Source organism: Leptinotarsa decemlineata, unplaced genomic scaffold, assembly GCF_025532065.1.
Source record: "Leptinotarsa decemlineata unplaced genomic scaffold, Ldec_3_MD MMD2_tig00001393_RagTag_RagTag, whole genome shotgun sequence".
NCBI lineage: Eukaryota > Metazoa > Arthropoda > Insecta > Coleoptera > Chrysomelidae > Leptinotarsa > Leptinotarsa decemlineata.
This window is the reverse complement of record NW_027412562.1, coordinates 2,269,308-2,296,408: the sequence shown is the minus strand read 5'-3', so window position 1 is coordinate 2,296,408 and position 27,101 is coordinate 2,269,308. Positions and strand designations below refer to the sequence as shown.

Below are 27,101 nucleotides of genomic sequence, written 5' to 3'. Positions count from 1 at the left end.
AGAATGTGTTTCGCTTTTCTTTCAATAGGAATGGAAATAACGAGCTTGTTCATTCCAGGCTCATCTCAGACTAATATCTTAAGACTATATGATATAGTTTTGATCATCTTGATATTTTAAAATTTGTAACTATACAGGGTGTAACTAAATACGTGTAAAACATTCAAGGATGTGATTCCTCATCGAAAAAAAGATAGGATCTTTCATATAAAAAAAATTCATTGGAGCATCCCATGTTAAGATAGAGCCCCTTGAAGGGGGTACATAGAATTTGTATAACAATTTTTTTCACAAGCACTAAAAAAGTTACAATATTGAAATTAACCTGACGTTTTGCACTACCAAAGAGACAGCCAGAAATTTATTTGGTTTAACCCATGGTTGTAAGATTTTTTTACCATTTAAAAATTAATTTCCGATAGCCTGTTTCATTCTGAACAAAAAATGTCTCTTGGGTTTTTTGCCCAAAATAAACCAGTTCGCAGCAAAAAATTATTTTACGAACAACTACAGAGATACATCGTCATAAATGCTTAAATACGAAACTAATCTATCTAGTAGGTCGTTATCAGCGATTGTGACAGTTCAATTGGTATGACGCTGTCAGTTTGTGAATTTTCGAAGTTGAATTAATACTAATTGTGTGTTGTTGTTCTGTTCTTAATTTGTTACTTTAATAATTCACTTGTTATTAAAATGGCATACACAAATGAGGAAATGGCTGATATGCATTACGTTTACGGTCTGTCGCAGGGGAATGGGTTAGAAGCTTCTAGAAGATATGCTGAAATGTATCCTCAACAGCAGCATCCTTCACATAGAATATTTGCTCGACTTCATCAACGATTACGAAAATATGGTTCATTCTACAAAAGAACGCAGGATTGTGGTCGCCATTGAGAAGTACGAACACCACAGCTTGAGAAAGCAGTACTTGATTGAAGAACAACCTACTACCAGTACTAGAAAGATTGCTTTCCAGCTAAATGTTGATCATATGACGGTATTTCGAATTTTAAAGGAACAACTCTTATACCCGTACCATCTACAACGAGTACAGGCACTGTTACCGCGAAACTCTCCGAACCGTCTTGAATGTTGCAATTGGATGCTGGAAATGATTAGAAGAAATTGTGACTTTCTGAAGACGATAGAATTCAAAGACGAATGTAGTATTTCTTGTGACAAGATTAATAATTTTCATAAATACCACATATGGGCTAATGAAAACCCTCACGCTATTGTCGAAACTAACCATCAAGAACAGTTTTCTCCTAACGTGTGGCTCGGAGTTATTGAGGATGATTTAATTGGGCATCATTTTCTACCTCCTTGATTAAATGGTGAGGCATACGTTCAATTTTTAAGAGAAGTGCATCCAGTACTGCTGGAAGAAGTTCCTTTGGGCGTCAGAAGGGAAATGTTTTTTATGCATGATGGGGCTCCCGCCCATTTTAGTCAAGTAGCACGTCAGCATTCAACTGAAACATATGCAAATCAGTGGATAGGTCGAGGAGGACCACATAACTTACCCGTTTGATCCCCGGATCTCAATCCTCTCGATTTCTCTATTTGGGGCCATTTGCAGCATTTGTTTTATCGTACCCCTGTTCGCGATGTAGAGGACTTAAGAAACAGCACCATCGATGCGTGCAGGGTAATCAAAGAGACTCCAGGAATATTTGAGCGAATACGTTACTCAATGCGCCGACGTCTAGACGCATGCGTAAAGTCTGAAGGTAGACTTTAATCGTTTAATGAAGGCACTAACTAAAAAATAACAATAAATCCAGTTCGCATTTATTACGATGTATCTCTGTAGTTGTTCGTAAAATATTTTTTTGCTGCGAGCTGGTTTATTTTGGGAAAAAAACCTAAGAGACATTTTTTGTTTAGTTTTGTTTTGTTTTAAATGGTGAACTAATAATAAGACAAAAAGTTACATTGGAAATAAATTTTAGGGCTTGCATTTTCCACCCCTTACAACCATGGGGTAAACCAAATAAATTACTGGCTAAGTGTCTTTTCGATAGTACAAAACGTCAGGTTGATTTCAATATTGTAACTTTTTCAGTGCTTGTGAAAAAAAAAAAAATACAAATGTTATGTAACCCCTTTAAGGGGCTGTATCTTAATAAGAGATGCTTCAATGAAGTTTCTTTATATGAAAGATCCTATCTTTTTTTCGATGAGGAATCACCTCTTTGAATGTTTTACACTTATTCAGTTACACACTGTATAACCCGTTCAATTCAAGGTATGATCACTTGTGTTAATTCTTAAAAAATGTTTCATCAAAAGAAGTAGTATTATAACGACTATAGAAACAGCAATAATTTCAAGAAGATTATTACTTCCAGTTTCAACCCAACTGAATCCTATTTTGTTTTGTTAGTTCATGTTTATCTGTACTATTATCTAATTTCAAAATTAATCTCCTTTTTTTTGATTTCCGTCAAGCAAAACTTCAATGAGTAGAGAATTTTCTGTCAGCAGGAGTTACTTGGTCAAAAATTAAAAATTAATAATCATTTGTTATGATTGTAGCACCAAGTATACTTCAAGGTTTTCACTGAGACCATTACCGCTTTAATAAAACATTATTCACTGGGGTACATTTATAACTTATGAACATTTTTTGTATTGGGTATAATATATGAATTTCCAGTCGTAATGAAAAAAGTTTGTAGAACAAAATTAAAGTGTATCCGTTTTTCTTGGTTTGAATGGGGATAATGATATTAGGGCAAGAAATATTTTGGTTTCTTACTATTTCATCTTTGTACAAAAATATAGGAATCTTCCCAACGAAGGAAAGAAGCAATTGGTTTTCAAATAAACTTCGAAACAACTACATTTATATGAACATTGAATTATACGAAAACACATTTTCCTATCCAATTTTCACTCCAAACATTCTCAATAAAATTGAATCAGATATCATGTACAGGATTGCTACAGAATTGAAAAAAAAAATCACTTACCTGGAACACTGTCATCCTCAATGCGGGACATCGATGTTTCAGAAGAAGATACTCGTGAGTGAAATTTTACCTTTTTTATATACGATATTGTGTAACAATCCTGTGAATGATTCTGAATAAATTACAAAACAAAAGTTTGCGGTATGTGAATAGAAAAATAATCGTATTTTCATGAAAGATTTGCATTACGGCAAGTGTTTTATTCCGAAACACCGACGTGTGCCATTGAGGATGTCAGTGTTCCATATGAGTAAAATGATACCTCTTTAATGAACGAGGACTTTATTCTAGAAAACCAAAAACTTTCTTTTACATACAATTTCACGATATCAATCTGAGTCTCAAAAGAAAATTTATCTTTGTTTCAAATTCAAGCCATAGAAAATTTTACAATTTAGTTCAAGATATTCACAACTTCTGATGAATGTATCTGTTCTTTTCTCTCATGATAATATTTTTTATTAAATGAAAAGCACGTCTTATATATGTGTGTTTATTTTTTTAAATATATTTTACAATAAGTGATGATGCCCTAAGTACTATTCATAAGTGATGATAAAAGGAAAATACATATAATAAACAACTATGATTTAGTACATTCACCTTGGTAAAAACCAAAAATACTTTGTACAGAATATTCATTAACTTTGGTTTCGAATTCACGATTTATATTTTTCAAATCGAAATATCACTGGTAAATAAGACTTCCCTTTCATATATCTCAAAAAACCTACATACACTATTCTCTTAGAACCTATCAGATAATTCGAAAATTCATCGATATATATATACAAGTGGCGAATGTCATTAATAAACAATAGTGCTATTGGAAAGTAACATATTAAAGAATATCAAGGATAATTTTGTATAGTACATTTGTAATATCAATAAAGCAAGTCACTTAGCAAAACTACTGCTAGATTGTGATACGGAGAATGAATACAATAGACTCCAACACTTCGGAGGTTGTTATAGGAATAACATGAGATTCAAGTGCATGAATATATCCGAAATTGACAAAATTTGTGTAGGAACTTTATAATCTTACTTAAGAAATACTATACAATTTATATATCGACAGATATGCATATTTACAATAAATTAAGTCAATTCTACTCTAGAACTTTAAAAAAGACGATCACATTATAAAACTCTCCCAAAAAAGTGCTAACTTTGAAAATTACTGACGGCTCATAACTAGGTAGAAACCTCGATTGTCTGGTCATTATTGTTCAACAATTTTTCCTTCTCTTGTTTCATAGTTTGAGTCAAATACTCATCAGCTACTTCCGAGTAAGTTTCTGAATCCTCATCTTCTTTGCCTACAACGTCAATGTCGTTATTGAGAGGTGACGTATTGTAGACCCTGCTATTGTTATAGTAGTCAGTTCCACCAGAGGTCACAATTCCCATGAAAGATCTGATTTCGTCAAAGCAAGCATCCTCTCTTTCGTTTTCGTTACTACTCCCTGGCGAATCTGCAACTGCTACCCCACCGTTACCATCATCAGATTCGTGTTTCTTCAGGTGCCTATCCAAATTTGTCTGTTGACCAAAGCATCTGTCACAAAGCGGACATTTGAACGGCTTCTCCTTGTTGTGGATATTCCTCACGTGCCTCTGGAGGTTACTGGATATGCTGAAGGACCTCTCGCAGTACCTGCACTTGTATGGCTGCTCCCCTGTGTGAGTCCTCAAATGCCTGGTTAGGTTTGCAGATCTGGGGAACACTTTCCCGCAGAACTTACAGGCGTATCTGTCCTTATTGATCTTGCCTTGACTCTGCTGCATGACATCATGGAAGGGTCTGCTGTTATTGAATCCTGGAAGGGCGGGTCGGAGCAGGTCAATCCTTTGAGGAGGCAGAGCATTTAAGAATGGAAACCTGTGATGGTGGAAGGGGTAAGGCAGTAACCTGTCGTTACTTTGAGGATGCGGGTAATTATATGGAAACGTCCTGCACATGTCCGGCATCATGGGGTGTATGGGTCGGGGATATGCCATTGTTGGTTTGACTGGAGTTTCATCCATTGGCAGAGACTTTTCTTCCTCTACGTCCACTACGTCAATTTTTTCCTCTCTGGTTGACTCTGGAGAAGCGGTGGTCTGACGCTGTGGCTCAATAAACTTGGCATCAGGGGTCTGCTTAGACTTCTTCCACCCACTCAGGTCCAGCGGTTGATCTCCATCATCACTACTCGAAGATGAAGGGCTGCAAGAGTTTTTGGACAAGTCCTTCGGAAACTCGTCTTCATCCTCAGGGATTTCCACTCGTATGTGTTCGGTTGTTGCGAACACTTTGCTAGGTCTTGCTGGGGAAGGGGCTACATTGGCTTCGGTACCTTTAGGGGGACTGATTTTCGCCATGAAGGTGGTATCTCTTGGAGGTGTGAATCTCTCAACACAAGGTGAAGATCTTTCTGCTTTAGGCGAAAACCGCTCCATCTTTGGGGAAAGACCTTCGCTGCTCAACCTCAGCTTCTTCGGAGGAGAGTGTTCTTCCCCAGAGTTGAGCTTATGCATCTGGTTGAAGAATAGGGGAGGGATCATCGGTCCGGAAGGAAACAGTTGGTGGTAGGGAGGAAACTGGGGAGGAAATCCAAAAGGTAAAGAGCAACCAGGTCTGTACAGTGGAAAGGGATTAGTTCCAGCCATTGCACTGAGAGGTAGTTGTGGTTGTGAAGCTAGAGAAGAGGTCGGTGCTGTTGAATCGCAAAATCGTTTGTGCTTCGATAAAGAAGTAACGGTGGAGAAGGATTGCCCACACTTGACGCACTTTATTTGCATTCGACAGTCAGCATGCATTCGCTTGTGGCGACACAGATTGGAGAACTGGGTGTAGGCCTGAAACAAAAACGAATCAGTTAGTAGATGTAGTGATAAAGAGCGTTGTTATTCTTGAGCTATATAAGGATCAGTTTTTATGAAATAGGCGAGAGTTCATTGGGTTTACAGATCAAAAATAGAGGATACTAGTTACATGACACCTTTGGTCGTGAAGATGAGTCTTCTTTCCTGGTGAAGTAAAAATTTTGAAATAAAGATTGAAAATTAAACAAAGCTGCCAGATTTACTATTTCAGCTCCACAGACACTTCATAGATCATTCTGTGGAAATGAAGCCAATGTACCGAAATAGACATACTGAGTCAACCCATTCCCATTTTACCTGGTACATTACCAATTTTTTCAGGCAACTCATGGAGAAAATGCCTCATCAAGTAACGAAGTTAGTGAGTAGATATTGAAACCAAAACAAATTCTATGAACTTCTCTAAAAAGCAACTTTGGTCCAGTGCAAATTGGTCCATGGGTCTACCAAATTGAATGTAAAATATATATTTTGGGAAAGATTTGCTAAAACTCACCTTAAAACAGACCTCACATTGAAAAGGTTTCACAGAAGAATGGATATGAGTGTGCTGCTTCAGACCAGAAGAAGTTGCAAATGTTTTTCCACATTCGGGACAAGCATGAGATCTAGCACCAACGTGGTTTGTTCTTATATGCCTCTGAAGGTTGCTGGGATCAGTGAAAACCTGAAACAAAAATAATTTTATCAATTTGTTAGATAACATATAATCATTCATTTCTTGATTCATCAGTTTGAATAATTAGAACAGTGAAAATATTTGTTTCGCATAATTTGTTGAGGACAAAGAGCAATTCATATTGCTAAAAATTTCAACAAGAGAAGAACAAAAGGACAACTCTAGAATATTTCAGAAATGTTTGAATCGATGCGAAAGCTGCCCTTGATGAACTTTAGTAGGAATATCATGGAAGCAGTTAGCTCAAATCACATCAAATACAACAAAAATATAGGATTGGGAGTGACATACCAAGAAATCAGCTGCTTTATTGTCTGTCAAATTATGGAGAGGCTGGATCTTAAGGATTCTATGATGCTCATCCAAGCTTGTAGGCTGGAAGGAAGAAAAGTCATCATGACTAAAACATGTGAGATGGACGACACAGATGATCAATATATTACATATTCCAGATTGATTGAAGATATTACGGCTGCAGACATACAGTAGGTCTGAAGAAATTTTTCGACTAAAGAGGCTATTTGAATAGGAGAATGTGTTTGTTATTGGCTGCAAAATGCTGCAGAAGTTTCGATACTTCGACCAGGGACTCAATTGATTAACAGAAATGAGTAACTGAATTGTCACAGAACTTTTTTTGGTGATGAGAAACCTTCTGAACTCACCTTGGGGCAATTCTCACAATGATACTTCTTCGTTTCTCCGTGTTTAATGGCTCGATGTTTGATCAAACAAGGGCGATGTGAATACGCTTTTGGACAGTATTCGCACTGGTATTCGTCTCTTCGGTAGTTGTGTTTTGCGATGAGGTGCTCATCTAATCTGAAATTGAAAACAGAATTATAATAACATGGAAAGCATGAACCTGTAACATTCATATCAGTAACAGTTTACTTGAATTCATTTCAATTGTTTCCCAAAAAATACACTTGCCAATGATGTAGTCGAATCACAAACATGATGTAGTCGAATCACTCGACGTGTTGAAACCACAACCCCAGAAATCACGAACCAGATTGAGATTTTGTCAAAAAATTTCGCTTATGCTTTGAATTACGCTCTATTTGAACAATTTTCAATATCGGAGATGTAGAAATAACCATTGTCTTTCATTTCTGTATGGGATACCAAAATATATTTTCAATCCCCCTTTATAATCACGGGGTTGCTTTCAAAATATCTATAGTTTAGAATCCTGCAACATCCAGGAATTCTTTTGAGGGTGTATTTGTACGATATCCTAAAAGGGAGACCTAACTTTTGACTAGAGATTTAAATTATTTCTCAGACACTTGATATATGAATGAATGAATAATAATGAGCTGGAAAAAAGTATCGAAACTTTCTCCACAATCAGGCCTATGTTGATCAACAATTTTTTCCAAGTTGGAGGTTTTGTATAAACATTTCTATATTTTTTTTCAATTTCAAGCTGGATATTCTCTTTCTTGGAACTATTCTTTAAAATATTCAAGAAAGGTCCTTGTTAATAACGATTAAAAATGCAATGGTCTTCCCAATTACAAACAATCCAAAATGTAAAAATAAATAACGTAAATGAGGCATTAAAATTTATATTCCAATTCTTTTGTTTTTTCATTGACAGCAGAACAAATAATTATTTTTCATTCACCATTCTAATTGTTCGAACAAATTCATTGTTCAAAAGATATTTTGAATTTTTCAAGAATTTGATGATGGAAAAATTATTTCAAAAAAATTTTTTTTCTTACATGAAAATACATTTATCGTTGATAACAATCAAATGATAATGCTCATTTAAATAGATAAAATTGGGTACATTCATTATTTTAAAATAAACTACACTATGCTGGAAAAATAGTAATATTTGGGATTATTTTTTCAAAATTAATATTCTCATTGTTTTCTTGTGCCATGGAAACAATGGAAACAATTTTTTTGTAATAGCAAAAAATAAAAAGAAAATAATAGTGTTAGAAAAAAAATTTAAATGTAATGAAAAATAAAAGAAAAAATGTTATAACAAAATGATACATGGTGTGTGAAAAATCCATTCTATAATAACAAACTGTTTACCAAATAAACAAATAAAAAAATTGAAAAAATGTTTTTCAGAATACAGAAGGGTATACATGATTTCCACTGGAAGAATGAACAGTTGATTGACGTTTTATCAAAAACATTCAAATCATCATCAGACAAGTTTTCGAAAGATAGGAATGATAAATTCAATGAAAAACATTACAATGGGGCTTTCATTGATGTGGAAACAAATCGATTTAATTGTTTTTTTTTAATATTTCATGTTTTCAATTTGTAATGTTTGATCCTCCGTAAATGAATATGATTTTTTTCCATATTTTCAATAAAAAAACTTTTTTAAAGTCTTCAAAGAACAGCTCCAAAAAAACTAGGCTTCAATTTCGAAATTTATCAAGGCTCTATGTAAAACTTCAACTCGAAAAATTTGTTGATAAACACAAGTCTAATTGTTCGCCAGATCATTAATGTCCTCACTGTCTAACTTTTTTGCTATTTGGAAATTTTTTTCATACTTTGAATGTCTGTAATAGTTCTTGTTGAATTTTGAGAAACGAAATCCCCATTTTCTTCAACTGAATTGTATATAACTCTCTAACCATTCGTTAGCGAAATTTGGCTCAAATCATAAATAACTGTGTGAAATTACAAATCGAATGAATTCTGAAATTTTCGATGAAGGCAAACTTAAATCATTCATTTATTTATTTATTTAATTATTTCACCCTAACAGGCCTGACGGCCTCCTTACAAGGATGATATATAGAACAATATAATATAATATGGGGATGTATTATTATCTAACAACGAACAGTACTTATTAAAACTCACAACAAAAAAAATAAAATAAAACATAACAGAAAAACTAATTGTTAAATTGATAAATTCTCAACATGTCTACGGACTGAAGATCTAAATTTTGTAAATCATGTAAAATGTTACTAGAACTTTATTTTATGATGAAACATGAAGTCTTTCAGTTTTCGCCAAATCAATGTAAGGTGAACCTTATTTTCATTAGTTCGGACTTCCATTGTCTAATATTATATAAAATAATTTGAAATCCCTGAAATAACTAAAAAGAAGAATTAAAAATTCAAGAATTGTACTTGGATCCAACATCAGAACCTGCTTCAGATCCGGAAACACTATCCGTAGCAGCCTCACGAAAACCAGGCCACCAACCAGCAGAGGATGTTTGGACCCATCAACATAACATCGAATAGTCCCAAGTTGAGATCATACACAAAGAGGAACATTGGTTTAGGAGGAAATTCAAAGAAGCCGCATACATGCTATCCAACAATGTATTCAGCCAAGCTAGCGTAAAGATACACAACATATGGAAACCCATAATCAAGCGAAAAATGGCCAACTCCCGCCAAACGGTCATCTCCCACTAAACCAGTGAAGCGGAAAAAGGAAAGCAGAGATAAGTGAAAGTACTCAAATGACCTATAAATAGTCAGCTCGCGGAGAAATCGATCCAGTCATCACCCGAAGACGATTGTGGATACCTTACAGGTTTTCAGGTTTTTGTTCAATATAATTGTTTTTTTCAGCTATTCATTCTTATTCCTCTTCTTTCATTTTTAATTCTTCTTTTCAGTTATTTCAGGGATTTCAAATCATTTTATATAATATTAGACAATGGAAGTCTGAACTAATAAAATTTATCATGAAACATTGTCAATCACCTTCAAACAAACGTGAACCTTATTAATATTTTCTAACGTCCTGTAGCATTTTGCCCTGTAACAAGTTTACAATGTTACTTTTGCGTAACCAACCAAGCTGTAGACATTTTTGCGAATCTCAAATTTTTACGACTTTGTGTACTCAACCATTGAAAGAATTTGATGTTTGTCAATAACAAAAATCCACGATTCTTCAATATTTCTTCGAAAATATATTCACTCAATTCATAAAACTATGTACTGGAAATACATAAATTAACAGTTGGTAGAGTGATTGGTGATTTGAACATACATATCTGACCATATGAATGAATGTATTTCGTTCCAAATGTTAAATCAATTCACGATCTTACCAAAACTTTATGGAATTCAAAATGATTGGAAAATAAGGAACCGAATGAAATGAATATGTGTGTACAGATGACATGTGGGGAGATTGAAAAGGATAACAAAACCGCTTGGCCTGCAATTAAATAATAAATATCAAACTCCAATAACATTCACTCATAACCCATTAAAGTTTCCTGTGAAAGTAATCCCACTTCTGAAAATATTATTATCATTTTCGAATGCTTTATGCCCCTGATCACCGATAGTCACGCGAAGTGAATCTTTGTTTTTCGGATCATCAATATCGAAACATTTTCAAGCGACAGGTACTTTTTGATCGCGCATCACTGATGGGTTACTAATTAATAAAATATTTATATGTATCACACGACAACTATTTTTATTTTCATATTAGTGGAGTGCACCAGGTGAGGGCTTTCCCAGCGGTTTGTGTGTCTATCGATCAGGAAAATTGGTTGAATGAAAGTACATGTGGATCATTCTTGTAAACAAATAAAAACTGTGGGTTCAATTCAATAATGATACTGTTCCAGTTGCTCTTTATTGACTTCATAAAACTATCAAAATTCTCCATAAAAATTAATCGACTTTTGAATGGTTATCGTTCCAGCGAAAAACGGTGTAATGTTTTTTAAAAACTACTTTTCTCAGGAGGTGCAAATAATAGTTCCATTTCTGGGCTTTTTGTAGTACCACAAGGTTCATTATTGGGACCATTGTTACATGCTATGTATACACTGCATTCCTGTAACTGATATTTTCTACTCCCTTCATTTTAAAGTAATCATTACGTGTTTGACAGCAGATAGGTAATGGCTCATTTAGTATACAAGTGGATACTAAATTATTGGCGGTCAGTTCCATAAGAAATTAAAAAAAATTATGAGATATATAATATTTACTCCGATAAATATTATATATCTTGTAATGAACTTATTCAGTTCATTACAAGACATGACAGCCTTAACTCGCAAAGCGAATCAGTGATATACTTGTTATAGTCGGGTGAAGTGTTATTGAAATGGGATCTTCAGATGTATTCGAAATGTACAACTAGCAACATAATACCATCAATACTTCTTCACAAAAAGAAAATAAGGATTTCAACAATACAGGGCTTTTCATGATGAGCGTTAATTAGCCGTTTCTGACAAACTATTCAACGGATCAACCTGAAAATTTCACAGTATGCATAAATCAATATGACCTACACGCCTAAAATATTTTAGACGAAGCGGCGTTGTCGCTTCTACTATAATGTAGCGGCTTCTTTGAATTTTCAAAGGAAACACCCCGTATATAATATCTTATTATGATTCATTATCACATTGTCAACAAATTCATATACTTTTTTCCTATACCTATCTATTACCGTTTAGAAGATATAAATTAATTTCGATATTTTTTTACCAAACATGAACTTTTATAAATGCTGATAATCTTGAACTCTCTTGCACTAAAACGATCAAATTTGAAATGTAGTGGAGTGATACTATGAGGATCTTCACTCTGAGTCATATTTTCATTTGCCTCATACAGGGTCTTCAAAAAATGCAGATACTTTGATCTCATGATAAAATGAGTGGAACTCAATTTTTTCTAATAAAACACCCTGTATATTTCAACATTTTTGAGCTTTAAATCCAATTTTAGAATAACTTTGTTCAGATAATACTATTTCTATTTTGAACCGTTTTCCAGATAAACTGTTTCAAACGGAAACTGACGTGGTTTTCTTGCTCGTTTTTTTGAATTAATCACTTATTTTGGATATTCAACATTTTTTTTATACTTAGATATTTCTTTTTGATCCAGTTTTTCAACTGTCTCAGATCAGTCAATTCGAAATTGGTATGTACTTACCTTAGAAAATGTTACAATTTGTATACATTGAGGTATTGGTCTCTAACGTACAACAGTACACATTGATATTTTTTAATAGTGTGCTTTGGAAAAATAAATAAACCAATTATTTAACGTCAGACTTTCGTTGGTGGTTTTGACTGATTGTGATAGCTACCAATTATAATAGAATAATGTCAAGATTAGGTTACAGTAATGAAGATTTCTTGAATTTATTAATAATTTATGGTGAGTGCAATAGAATTGCAAGTAGAACATGCCAAGTATTTCATGAAAAATATCCACAACTTCCGAAGCCGAATAATAATGTGATAAATCGACTACTAAAAAAATGTAGGTTGAATGGAACCTTCCGTCCAAAAATCATTCGTAAGAAGAAGTGGATGATGATGACAATGGTATAACAGTTTTGGGATACTTTCATGCATTTCCAAATGCTTCTCTGCACGAGGCTGAAAGTGAGATAGGTATACCCTACGTGACAATTTGTCGAATTCTTAATAAGCACCCTAACAGAGTGAAAGAGACTGATTTACTTCGTAGAGTGAAATTCTTTGAATGGTTACTTGTCAAGACTCAAGAGGATGAACATTTCCTTGACAATATCATATGGACAGATGAGGCCAAGTTCACAAAAAATGGAGTTTTCAATAGACACAAAAGTCATTATTGGGCACCAGAAAATCCCCATGTTGTCCGCCAAAGAAGTTTCCAAGAAAGATGGCAATTCAATGTATTCTGTGCCATAAAGAATGAGTCAATTTTTTATATCGAGTTTTATGATGATAATTTGAATGCATCAAAATATGAAGATTTACTGAGGAATGGAATTCAAATTATTTCAAATAATAGACCAGGAAGAGAACGTGTATGGTACCAAATGGATGGTGCTCCATCCACCCAATAATTCTCATTCAGTCAGCGGAGCTTCAACCGAAATCTTCAACGACAGATGGATTGGTAATAATGGACCTTTTCGTTGGCCTCCTAGAACACCAGATGGCAATCCATTAGATTATTTCGTGTGGGGTTTCATTAAAAATATGGTTAACTACTCCAATAACAACAATGGAAGATATGAAATCGAGAGTTACAACTGCTTTCAATAGTTTGACTCCAGACTTGATCAGAAGCGCTACACATGACAATCTTTTGAAGAGATTACATGTTTGTTTAAGTAGAGGTGAAGATGTGTTTGAACATATTCTGAAATACACTGACGATTAAATTAACTCATTAATTTATGGGTTTATTATTTTCAGTTCGTGTTTCAGCGTTAATAAAACTATTGTTTGAAGAGAAGTTTCATTCGATGGTTGAGGAGTATTTTATTAATTATCTTTTCATTGTATTATTTGTGACTAATTGAGAAACATCAAACGAAATCTGTTTTACAAAAATGAGTGATGAACAAGGAAACCATGTCATTTTCCGTTTGAAACAGTTTATCTCGAGAACGGTTCAGAATAGAAATAGTATCATCTAAACAAAGTTAATCTAAAATTGGATGTAGCGCTCAAAAATGTTGAAATATACAAGGTGTTCCATTTGAAAAAAGTTCCACTCATTTTTTCATGAGATCAAAGTATCTGCATTTCTTGAAGACCCTGTATGAGACAAATGAAAATATGACTCGAAGTGAAGATCCTCATAGTTTCACTCCACTCCATTTCAAATTTGATCGTTTTAGTGCAAGAGAGTTCAAGATTATCAGCATTTATAAAAGTTCATGTTTGGTAAAAAAAATATCGAAATTAATTTATATCTTCTAAACGGTAATAGATAGGTATAGAGAAATATTATATGAATTTGTTGAGAAAGTGATAATGAATCATAATATGATATTATATACGGGCTGTTCCATTAGAAAAATCAAAGAAGCCGCTACTTTATAGTAGAAGCGACAACGCCGCTTCGTCTAAAATATTTTAAGCGTGTAGGTCATATTGACTTATGCATACTGTACAATTTTCAGGTTGATCCGTTGAATAGTTTGCCAGAAACGGCAAATTAACGCTCATCATGAAAAACCCTGTATATCAACCCCTTTAAATAACAATAGGATGAAATACGAAAAACAACATTGAATATACTAATAAAAACCTACCGAAACCGTCACAGTTAATCTTTCAGTAATTCCTGTTTTATCTTCATGAATAATAAAATAAACATACACCAAAGCAATCGTCACGAACGGTGTTGTCACTGAAAAAACAGTTTCTATGATCGACTACGCTGATAAATCCTGTACCAACTAATTAAGTGCCGGACGCGCATACGATGATTTGAATTATTTATTCGGGAAGCTTTCAGGGTGTATCTTTTTCTCCTCTTTCCGTAGAATAAAGAAATACAGAGAGAAATGTTAGAGTAGACCAAAGAAAATAGAAAGAAATTTATAGTCACACCAATTTCGTAGGATTTGAAAGGGGAAACGCTTCTCGGTTTTCTGCTATTTTATTAATGAAACAAAAAATAGGGAAAATGCCAAAGAAACGTAGACGTTGCTTTCATTTACAAACGTGAAGAAAAAATCCATTCAGAACAACTACTTTCACGTGAACATCGAAATGCACGAGATATCACTTCTGAATGTGATACCATCCGTGAAGGCTACGCCTAAATATCTCTGATTTGGTCTGTGGTAATACTCACTTGTCGATGTCATTGTAGGCCTGGTCGCAAACGTAGCATCGGATTTCGGATTCTTCGTCGTCTTCTTCTCGTTCATCAAGAGTCCCACTGTGCTGGGAAGCTGAAACGAAAAGGATATTTTGAACATCGGAATGGTATCGAGGTGTTACGGCATACACTTTGAGCGAGTTACCACAGGGATCAGTTTGGATGCCGTTGTTCATCATATATAGCGTTTAGTTGCCAATGATGATTCGACGAAAATTTTTTATTGAGTTATGTGAATTCAAATAGAGTCGAAATAACAAAAAAGAAATACAATTACAACATAAAAAATATTTTATGTGTGAATGAATACATGATTGATTTTCATCTTAAAAATATGGTCTGGGAACATAAAAAAGTTACAGCCTTTTGTGAAGATTTTCTTTCCGTCTTCATTCATTTTTTCTTCAATATAAATACAATCATCGATGAATATCACTGGAATTTTCTCAACACCAAACCGTTATTTTAACACCTTGACACGTGTTTAATCTTTCTCTTGAAGATGATCATTTGGTGATCGAAACACGTGTCGAGGAGTTGAAATAACGGTTCAGTGTTGGAAAAAACTCCATATTTATTTTTTTACAACAAAAGTTTTAACTTGATTTCATGTTTTTTTTCAATTTTTGAGGAAATTATTCAGATGCATTTCTGGGAAAATAAACATTTCAAAATGACATTTCGATAAATTCAACTCTTCCAAACGTTTCTACATAGTAGGTTCTGATAAATACCTGTCGAAAAACAACTACTCTCCCGGGTAATACCTGATATTTGCTGATAATTTATATGAATTTCTTAACTACTTTCAAAGAACTTGATTCAGAATTAATAGGAAAACATTTCTTAATATTTTTGGAAAAATAATACTTGCTAAGTAATGCCGGTATCATTCTTCGCGAATAGTTGAAAATTAATAAAAAAATAATAAAAACTATATTTCCACAATATTTCAGTCATTTTGAATTCATCTTCACCTGATTTATCACATTTATTCTAGAATCAATATACGGACATTTTTGTTGAGCTAGTTGAAACTCTTAAACCGCATCATTATGGATGCGGCAGGTTCGATTAATGATCAATTTAAATCAATAGAAATTAGTAAAACATAAAATCTATATTTATCGACCTTTTTTGGTTATTTTTCACCTTCCACAATCTGAAAAATATAAAAATTATAATGAAGAACTTTATACAAGTGTAGAAGGGCAAACTTTTCAGTTTACCCCGATAAGTTACTGCGAAAAAATCAAAGTATTTTTCACTCAGAAAAATCTTCTATTTATCAGTAACTTGTCGTATTCAACAATTTTGCCTATAAAAAAAATTGTTAAGAAATAATACAATACTTATCTTAACTTATATTAACGATTCAATATATTATAATTTTTTTGCCCATTTCGGAAGACGGAGGCAGATTTTGGCCTCCGAAACGTTAGAAAATTTTTAAATACAACAAGTTAGTGATAAATAGAAGATTTTTCTTTGTGAAAAATACTTTGATTTTTACGCAGTAACTTATCGGGGTTAACTAAAAAGTTTGCCCTTCTACACTTGTAAAAAGTTCTCCATTATAATTTTTATATTTTTCAGATTTTCCCCACAAAAAACTTTCGTTGAAAATAAAATCTATATGAAATAGTAATAACAAATTTGATTCAATATTTGATAATTTATTTGATATCTTGTGTGGAGAGCTCGATCTGCAGATTTATTTTTTGGAAACAATTGACTTTCACTTGTAGGACTAGTATATAGATTTTTCAAATTTGGAAAAAGTAATTTCTCCAAATATTTACCTAGTATATTTTGACCAATTTTTATATATTATCTATCAGCACTGCAATTTACACATACGATGTGATTATTTGTATGAAATTGATTAGGAATTTGTCTTGATACCACAACCAGGGCAAATCAACAGAGAAACATATTTTGACATTATACGCAGCCCCCTGTAACACCAACTTGGTTGGCCAATAAAAAAAGCATAATGGATCCCACGACTACTCTAGAGGAGGAAAAAGAAAGAAATATTACTCGGTATGAGTCAACTTTTTGTAGCTCTGATGCTTTTTTTTATAAAAAAATGTGATGCAAATGTTCATAGTCATCAGGAACAGTATATGAAAAAATATTTGAGTTATTGACAAACCTGAAGATGTATCAGAAAGAAGATCAACTGTGTCACCTGTAATAACTGAACACAAACAATGTCAAAAACAGATCCACAGGTACCAAAACACAAATTTGAACTAAATTACCAAAGTTCACCACAACATATTGCACCTTCACCTGTTTCCTTATTGGCGGGTTCGCCCGTCTTCACCCTCTCTTTTCAACCCCCACAAGGTGCGGGTGAAACAGTGACAGAAGAGGGTTGAAACATCAAACGCATGGATGAAATGATTTTGTTAACCCCGTTTATTTCTATAATGACGATAGTTGTCGGAAAATCGGGAAGCAGTGGGGGTTTCCTCTTTTCGAGAGTTTGGTTTGCGTGTCAATAATTCTGAATGGGGTGATTTCAGTTATGATTGAATCATACTCATCGAAGTCAGCAGGACGTGGACAATATTAATTTACTATTCTAGTCAAATGACCTTTCCTTTGACATCTTTCGAAGAATTTGTAAAATAAATAATCAGCAAAGGAATAACTGCAAATATCTTGGAATTGTTTGTCCATTTCTGAAGACGGGGGCAGATTCTGAAACGTTAACATAAGTATTGTACCTATTATTTTCCAGCATTTTTTTTGATACGCAAAATTCTTAAAAACGACAAGTTACTGATGAATAGAAACATTTTCTTTGTGAAAAATACTTTGATTTTACGCAGTAACTTATCGAGGTAATCTGAAAAGTTTCACCTTTCTACACTTGTATTAAATTTTCCATTATAATTTTCATATTTTTTCAGACAGTGAAAGGTAAAAATACCAAAAAAGACCATAAAAACCTATCTGTATATTATATGTTCGAAATGATTCAACTTGATATTTCCAAAATAATCGATGTGACAGGTAGTTTTTTTTATTTTTTTGTTTCAATAGAAATTGAAATATTGAATAATGAGAAATTTTTAAAACTTCCTCGTCCTTTAGATATTAGATTGTAAAGTACGACACACCTATGATGAAGACACCCATGCATTTTTGAAAGCAGAGATTTCATTCTGGGTACAGGGTAGACCTTCACATGCCGCACTTTCCGCAGAGTTCGAAATTTATTTTTTTTTGTAATTTTCACATTTAAGTCAGATTTTCAATTAATGGTTCTGAATAATAAGGTATAGACATGATAAAATAGTCAAAATCAATTGAATAAATGTTTTGAAATAACTAAAACTGAAACTATCATTCTTCTTCGGTCTTCTTTGGTAATAATCTCCAATAGTTTCAACTGCAACTGCGGCAGTTGTAGTTTGAAGATTAAAACCAAAGAAAACCATGACAAAACCCGAAAGCCAATCAAAACATTGACGCCAGCCATGAAAGGCTACATTTCTATAGTATATTTTGTGTACTGAAGATTAACAGTTCAAAAATAACTTTTCAAAACGATCAAAGGTGCGAAGTCGTGATCTTCTTTTCATAAAAGAGAATGTATGCATCTCCATTCACTAGCGATTTTGGTGAAATTAATGATAATGTACATATAGATTATAACGACAAGAAGTCACATTGTCTGCTGCATAAATGTTCATATCTGATCAATCTGGAGAAAATTCAATGGCAACATTTAACTTGCCTCTGAATCTTTCTGTTAGAGATAATTTTTTCAAATTAATGACTCAAATACGGGGAAAGTTATGGATCGATAGAGACTTTGTGCATTTTCTTCTTTCCTTGCAACTCGAACACGTCGGTTTTTCATGTTCATCCAAAGTTTTCTCTCTTGTGAAAATATCCAAACATTATGATAAAGTCAATTGACCAGTTCTCTGTGGTATGTGGAGTGAAAAATCCAGAAATATTCGAAAGTTATAGATGAGTGTCCACAGTGTGTGCACTCCATCGTAGATTCCAATTGACCAACGGAAATATCTACAATCTCAGAGTTATATGTACTCAAATAAATCAGCAACTCTTGAGCTTTTCCGCTGTCGCACAATTTTGCGTTAATCTCCTTCAAGGTCAGTTTAGGTTTCTCATTAACGAAGATAACGAAGGAACTCCTGGGCGTCTTGGTGCGAAAGACCATAAATCGAGGGACAAAACTCTGAATCTGACTTTTTAAGGAGACAGTATATACTGCTCTATCAGATGATTCTCCTGACTACAGTTCCTCAATAACTTCTGCGAAAGCTTTAATCAAAGCACCTTCCATACTAGCAATATTAGAATTGATATCTTTCATGTACACTGTTCATGAAACAATATTTTTCAACCCATTCAACTAATCAATGATCAGTATCACTGATCTAGTTGTGTTGTAGCTGCTGATGATACGTTCGCCACTGCTGTTTTCTTCCCAGTAATCACGGATGCGATGATTCTCCCCATCATTGGACCAACGTAATGATGAATTTGAAGTTAAATTGCTTGAAACTGAATTAGATAGATTCATGGTAGTTTTTTTGAATCGGTGAAAGAATGATAATTCCAGGACTTGTTTATTTTCCTCTGCATCTTCTGAGAAAATCGGAAAATGATCAATCTGCCAATTCCATTTTGTGTTTTTCATAGGAAATGTTGATTTGATCTGTGGGTCCAGAAATATTTCATCTAATTTTTGAGTAGACGATGTGGCATTACCCCTTTGAATGGCGATACCCAATTTCTCTCAACATTTCAGAAGCATGAGAGTCAAAAACACCAAAAGTGTCAATTGTAACAGGAAATAAACAGTAGGAACTTAGCAAAACAGAGTATTTCCAAAATTTAGATTTTTCTGCAATCATAGCAGTTGCACCACTGGAATCAGACGTAGCGGCAAGGTGTAAAGCTGCAACTGCATCTACGCAGGTGAAGTCCCAAACCAGAGGTTTCCCAAGTTACCAAGGAATTAGACTCGTCCCGTCTGGATGCTTTCCATCATCTCGACTAGCACCCAGGGGTTTAAGAACTAAAGGAACCTCTGGAGTGGTTAGAGCTCTTTTTATAAGATCATTAATGGAATGATGTCTTGAAAATCTGCCAGAACCATACTTATAACTCAGGCCATGGTAACCATTTTCTTCTACAGTGGATCCACATCTGCATTCATGACTAACACCAATTGAAGAACCTTACCGAAGACCTATCGAAATTCAACAAGATGCATCATCTAAAAAGATACCCAAAGAAGCCACGGGAAGAGCATTCAGCCAGGCACAACTATGTGACAGGTATGACATAGAACGATAGAACACAAGATTACTTTGAAATATGGGCGAAAGAATGGGGAAAAGGTCGAAATATCAATATTTAGAAGCTGATAGTGAACCAACTGGAAAATTATTTCAACATGCAGAATACACCCTGATTTTTATCAGTTTTAATATTGATATTTATTAGTTGAGAAAAATATTTTTTCGTAACTCGCTTCAGATGCCACGTTAGCATTTCCAAATTTACCCGCGAAGGTCTATTTCCGGCGTTCAATTGAAATTAAAAATAATAGGGATAGAGTTTCGAGAGGTGGGAGGTTTTTATTGAAAACTTCTTTCTCTTTAACGATATTTACTCAGAATTTTACAATTCTTTATAATTTTTGAAATATTTGCAAAAACCATGATTCATTTATAACTTTTGCAATTTTTTATGTGCCAAAAACCTGTTTCAGTACATTTCTTTAGATATCATGAGCCGGATTTCTATATTTTTCTCGATTTTCAACTACACGGGGTGGAGCAACCCCGTTTAGTAATATTATGAAAGACGTGGGAATAAATGAAATCATAATAAACATTCGAAAGCTGAGCAGTACCTACTAAAGGTACCTTTCATGCTGCATGAAATAAAATGTGTCGAAGCAATTTTTAACTGTTTACTAATGACATTAAGGTTAATACTAATGGTACAGACTGCATGTTTCCACTTCAAGAAAAGTAGATAGAATAAAGTTTGAGCTTCATAATTCGAAATAATCTGAAAAGAACAGAAGTAAGTGAATCGGACGTTACTCAAAGAACTTTGATATAACGATCAAACTGTGATCATATCTACTTCCTGTTTCCAAAACGGTATCACCGTGAAATGTCAAAGATGGCTGTTTGATAGCCCGTGCCATATGGCATTCTTTTGTTTTACTGCACTGGTTGTCTGCGTCTCTTTTCATTCGATTTGAATTTTCACGTGATGAATTCTCTTAATTGAGGGGTTGAAAGACAGATGTTAAAATACGTTTAATACCCACCTGACTTTTGACGCAACAACAAATATGATTTACATGCGATTCTGATTTGGAAGAGGGTTGAAAATATAGGGTTGGAAGTTTTAGTTTTGGTTTGCAAAAAAGCTATCAAGGTAATATTCCTATAAATCCAAAAAAATTCAAAATTAGTTGAGAATAATGTCGTAACACATAACTTTTTACAAGATAATTATTGAAAATATCTACCACTTCATATGTTGCCATAGAGGTAATTTCATTGAATGCGGTGAAATGTAGTATTCTTATGTTTTTCATCAAAGAATAGAACACGGAATCTTAGAAATTGGTAAATCAGTAGTACCGATATCATACAATTATCAAATCAGTAAAACTTCAGCCATTCTCAAGAAACTAGATATTTTCAAATTAAATTTCGCACACTGTGCTGTTTGGGTCAGATCTTTCCTGCACTGACGAGGGGTTATACCTCGAAACGGGTCTGTAGGTGATCCACTCGATTGAATTCAGCTTGGTCCTGCTGCAAGATGAACTAGAAGCTTGTAAGTCTATTCTTTTTGAGGTCACTTGTATAAATAATGTCTGTCAGATATATTTCACGGTCCGTCATGGTATTAGCCAGGGTAGTAGCTGTCTTCAGCCAGACATTCAGCAGAATCTGCTGTGTAGGAACGTTGGGAAAAGTTATTGCTTCAAAATTACAATAAGAGATATGTTTTGCTTCAAGATATCGATTTTTTTCAACGATAGTCTTCATTTATAAAAAATTATATATATTTCTTGTAATCACTGTCACAATAAACATGATATGGATGTGAGTTGAGTATTGAATTTATGTAACTTTGGATAAATCTCAGTACACTGAATTTTGAGAATAACCTACAATTATTCACGTTTTTATTAGTCACATAGCTTTGGTATCGTCTAATGCCGTAACGTCTCCAATCAATTTTTAATCTTCAATAAGAGAAACAAGATGTTAGGATTCCATGAAATTTATCCACTGCTGTTGAAAAAGTCATTTCATTGAATTACTTAAATTCAGTATTTTGACAACCAAATATGCACCTCAATTATTTCTTTCAAACCTTTGGAATGATGAAAAAAATTAAAGACCAAGTGAACAAAACAGAGTTTTTCAGTTATAAAACGCTTTTTCCCAACAGCATAAATACAAATCTAACCAATGAAATATAATATTCATATATGAGTGTGACTAAATGTTGAAATTTCTCCTACGGGAATTTACGAGTTTAATTTCTGAAGATACATCTAGCTATGTCAAGAAGATCGGGTACAGGTTCTGCCGTTTCATTTCAAGACACGATATATTATAACAATGAAATCATATTGCCCGAAAAATACGAGCTAAGTCATTTACGTAATTTGTTCATATATTCTACCATTGTGTCTTTGATAATCGTACTTCTAAACAAATGTTTTCGTTGAATTTTTTTGTTATTCAGGTAACTACATTCCTTCAATTTTTGGAAATGATATTTTAACCTTGTACGTGCCGCGTGCCGCGATTTCGTGAACTGTCAAGTAGAAATCTCACATTAAAGTGTTTTTTGGATAATTGATATGTTTTGTGCTCACTATTATGGAATTATAGTAGAGCTAATTTATTTATAATTGTTTTCTAGAAAAGGTTTAAGACATTTTCAAGAGGACAGAGACAGGTGCTGCTTTTAGAAATTTCTCATTTGGAATTGCATGGACTTATGTGTTACGTTAACTCCAATGCTTTTAGTAACACACTCAGTCTTATATTTCTTAGTGATTGTTACAATTTCAATACGTTTCATTCCCCTTTCATTGAAATATTTTTTGACCACATAACCGTCTAGCATTTTCGAAGATATAAGAAACTGATATTCCAAACTTCAATGATCTAGCCATTAGGTAGGTATTCGGGAGAGATCAAAATGAATTATTTTAGACCATTTCCAAACGAAGGCGTAGGTATATATTCAGTAGAAATTGTTGCAATTTGTACATATGAATTGAAAAGAAATATCTTTAGGAAACCTTAGTATATTGGGAAAAACATTCATTGTTCAATGACGAAGAAGTAGAATGCCCAAAACAGTTTTCCCAAAATTGTGCATATAATTTTGGACTAACTAAACTAGAAATTTTCGGAAAATGTTTATTTTTCTTTCGAACAAACATAGCATCTAAGACAAATTCGAGTATGTATTAAATTATCCCAGAATTTGACAAGATATACTTTTAAATACGAATAAACACAAATATCAAAATAAATGTTCTAAGGACTGCTTTCAATATGTGAACTTGCTGACGATACTTGAGAGGTTTACACATCGCTGGGTTCCCAATCTCCAAGCTCCAGAATATCTCTGACAATATCGCGATACCGACCAGCTAGAATTGAAACATCATCGCCTAACCTCAACATCAGAAAACATGATTTTGCTCCTCCCGACCATAAAAAATGATTAAGCTATCTGCCACACGCCTTTTACACATGTAGACTCGGCGAAAACCATTAACAACAAAGAATAAATATGTCACAGAGGCGTAGGACACGGCCCCATTGTGAGTTGAGGGGTAACAATAGGTGACGATATCAATACACCCCGTAATAAATCGGATTAATCCCAGCTGTGCATTTGGCAAACACAAACTGATATCACAACCCTTAAAAAAGTGAAATCACCCTCTAAAAACCCTTAACTGCGTGGCATCGAGTGACTTTACCATGAGGATTATTTCGACTCATTTGAAATTGAGATGTTCGTTAGATTAGCTCTTGAATTGGCCGTTCTCTAGCTTTTCATTGTTATTGAGTAGCGTCGAGTATGATTTTTGAATCCACAGATAGGCATCGATCAGGCATCAGATAACTAGTCAAATAACTAGTTGATTGAAATGCCACAAACAATGACGCGTGAGAATAGTGACTATTATATCAGATTCAAATTTAGATACAGCCGTTTTCTACCCCTACAAGGGAATTTAACTTTTTAATGAAACATACATATTTTTGCATTGCTTATTTTTCTCCGAAGACCACAGCAGTGTTTGTCCATATTATTGAACAACGAAAAATATCTTCTATCTTTCGAAACTGCTGGAGAAAAAATAAAAAGACATAGAAAAACTTTGAAATTGGTCTACAGGCACTGTTGTCTACAGACTGGTCTACAGATCTACAGTCTACTACTCTATACACACTAATGTTAGAAATATAATTGAATGGGACCTCTTCCCCTTAAATATCAAAGTTTCATCAGCAGCACATCTTGGTAGATCTCGATGTTACGGTACTATATTCAACTATTCTGCTGTATCATACAAATAATTTGGACACAACGTATATCTCATTGTTGACCATTGGTTTGGATTGATATACTATGAGGTTTTTCGTAGAAATACGAAAGAAAATACTGTCATTCATCAACTTGTGTCTTCAGAATTAAAGTTCCTCAAGGTACATAAACTGAGCCAAGTTTATGTACCTTGAAATAAATAAATATATAATAAATAAATAAATAAAAATAATCATAGAGTGAGTAGGACTTTTTGGGCTATGCAGACGACTAAGTCATCTTAGTCCAGGATAAATACAATAATGTAGTGGCAGGCCCTGAACATTATAACAAGATAGACCGAAAAAGAACATAAGCCCACCCAAATCGACCATAGTATTATTTATTCACCAAGAGGACTGAAACGAAGGGTCTCGGACATCTGAAACTTCGAGGTGAAGAAATACAAGACGACTAAGTCATCTTAGTCCAGGGTAAATACAATAATGTAGTGGCAGGCCCTGAACATTATAACAAGATAGACCGAAAAAGAACATAAGCCCACCCAAATCGACCATAGTAATATTCACCAAGAGGACTGAAACGGAGGGTCTCGGACATCTGAAACTTCGAGGTGAAGAAATACAAGTGTCGGGGGAGGTTAAACATCTGGGAGTTATCCTAGATTCCAAACTGACCTGGAACCAACACTTGGGCATGATAAAGAGGAAAGCGGAGGTAGTAGCACTGATGCTCGCCAGACGCACCTATGGAAAAACATGAGGGCTAAAACCAGACATGGTATATTGGCTATACACGACGGTGGTTAAGCCCATGATAACATACGCATCCAGGCAAGGTGCAAAGACTTGCATGTTTGGGAATGACGGGAGCAATGAGAACTACCCCAACAGCTGCATTGGAGACACTCCAGAATCTACCTCCTTTACACTTTGTGATAATGGGGTAGGCCAGGATGGGTCAATTCAGACTGTAAAACTCACCTAACTACAAAAGATCGGACCGAATAGAAATTTCGGAACAAGTGGAGGAGCACATATTGAATATGTGCACGGACCACATGACACCGAAGTACACCTTCAACACAAACTTCACTTCCAATATCATACGCCGTGAAGAGTGGAAGACCATTAGTCATTCCGAAAACATGTTTGATACAAACACATGGTATACAGATGGATCGAAGACCAAACATGAAACGGGAGCTGGAATATTCCGAGCGGATAGAAAAATAAAGTACAGCTATCCGCTAGGACAATACATATCCGTCTTTCATATGCTATCTTGCAGTGTGGAAGGCTTATTATATTAAGACCTTAAAGAAATGAGCGGATCAATATTTTTACAGACAGCAAAAGCGCACTGGGGGCTCTGACAAACCCGAAGGTGACATTAAAACTGGTCTGGGAATGCCATGAAGAACTGAATGAACTTGCAAACAGGAACAAATTGACTTTGTACTGGATGCCAGGGCATTCAGGAATTACAGGTAATGATAAAGCTGATGAATGCGCTAAACGCGGATCATCAACTTCATATACAGGTCCTGAACCAGTTCCGGGGGTACCAAAATCATTGGTAAGAAACCAGATTAGGACATGGACCAATAAGAAGCACACAGAGTACTGGACGAAAGTACCTGGCAACAAACACAGTAGAACCTTCATTAGGGAACTTTCCGAGAAAAGAACCAAAGAACTACTTCAATATAGAAGGGATCGGCTCAGAATAATTACAGGGTTACTAACCGGTCATTGTCCGCTTAGAGGACACCTGAATAAAATGGGGCTGTACAACGGAGACCTCAGCTGTAGATTATGCAACGAAGGGATAGAAACAGCTCTACACATCTTATGCGAATGTGAGGTACTGAATCACAGGAGGCAGGCAATATATGGACGTACGAAATTACGTCCAGAAGAAAATGAGGAACATCCAACACGGAACCTGTACAAACTAGTACAGGGAACGAGATTGATGGAATGGGACAAGTCAGACAGCTCCCAAGGTACAAAAAAAAAAGAATTTTGAGCTCACTTCGCTTCGCTTTTGTTGTTGTTTGATATTGTTGACCATCGTTGCATTTGACAATGCTCTACCTAATCAAGTTAAGTGGTAATACAGAAATACAATTACATATAGAAACTGTAGCAAGCCTTTTACTCAGTCTATTTTGAAAAAGTCTGCTACACAGTACACCCGTTTGGTACCAAAAATACCAGCTGAAATTTGGCACAAAAAATGAAGTACGGGCGGAAAACAATTGTCCCAATAACCAGACTGAAATTAGGACATGCATGCTATCCAGCTCATCTTTACAAAATAGGAATCGTTGAT

At 34.4% G+C, this 27,101-nt stretch overlaps 1 protein-coding gene across 4 annotated transcripts in view; it reads right to left on the bottom strand.

Annotated features, from left to right (window-relative positions):
* Positions 1-3,997: 3,997 nt before the first annotated feature.
* LOC111515167 (transcription factor hamlet) overlaps positions 3,998-27,101 on the bottom strand; it is a 300,593-nt gene continuing 277,489 nt past the window's right edge. For 3 of the 4 annotated variants that reach the window (XM_074176082.1, XM_074176083.1, XM_074176085.1), the window contains 5 exons: positions 15,123-15,222; positions 7,200-7,356; positions 6,826-6,909; positions 6,352-6,522; positions 3,998-5,828 (listed from right to left, as the gene is read on the bottom strand). In XM_074176082.1, coding sequence (XP_074032183.1) covers positions 4,182-5,828; positions 6,352-6,522; positions 6,826-6,909; positions 7,200-7,356; positions 15,123-15,222 — 2,159 coding nt within the window. In that variant the 3' untranslated portion in view covers positions 3,998-4,181. The remainder of the gene's footprint in view (positions 5,829-6,351; positions 6,523-6,825; positions 6,910-7,199; positions 7,357-15,122; positions 15,223-27,101) is intronic. The other variant, XM_074176084.1, reaches the window with a different exon arrangement.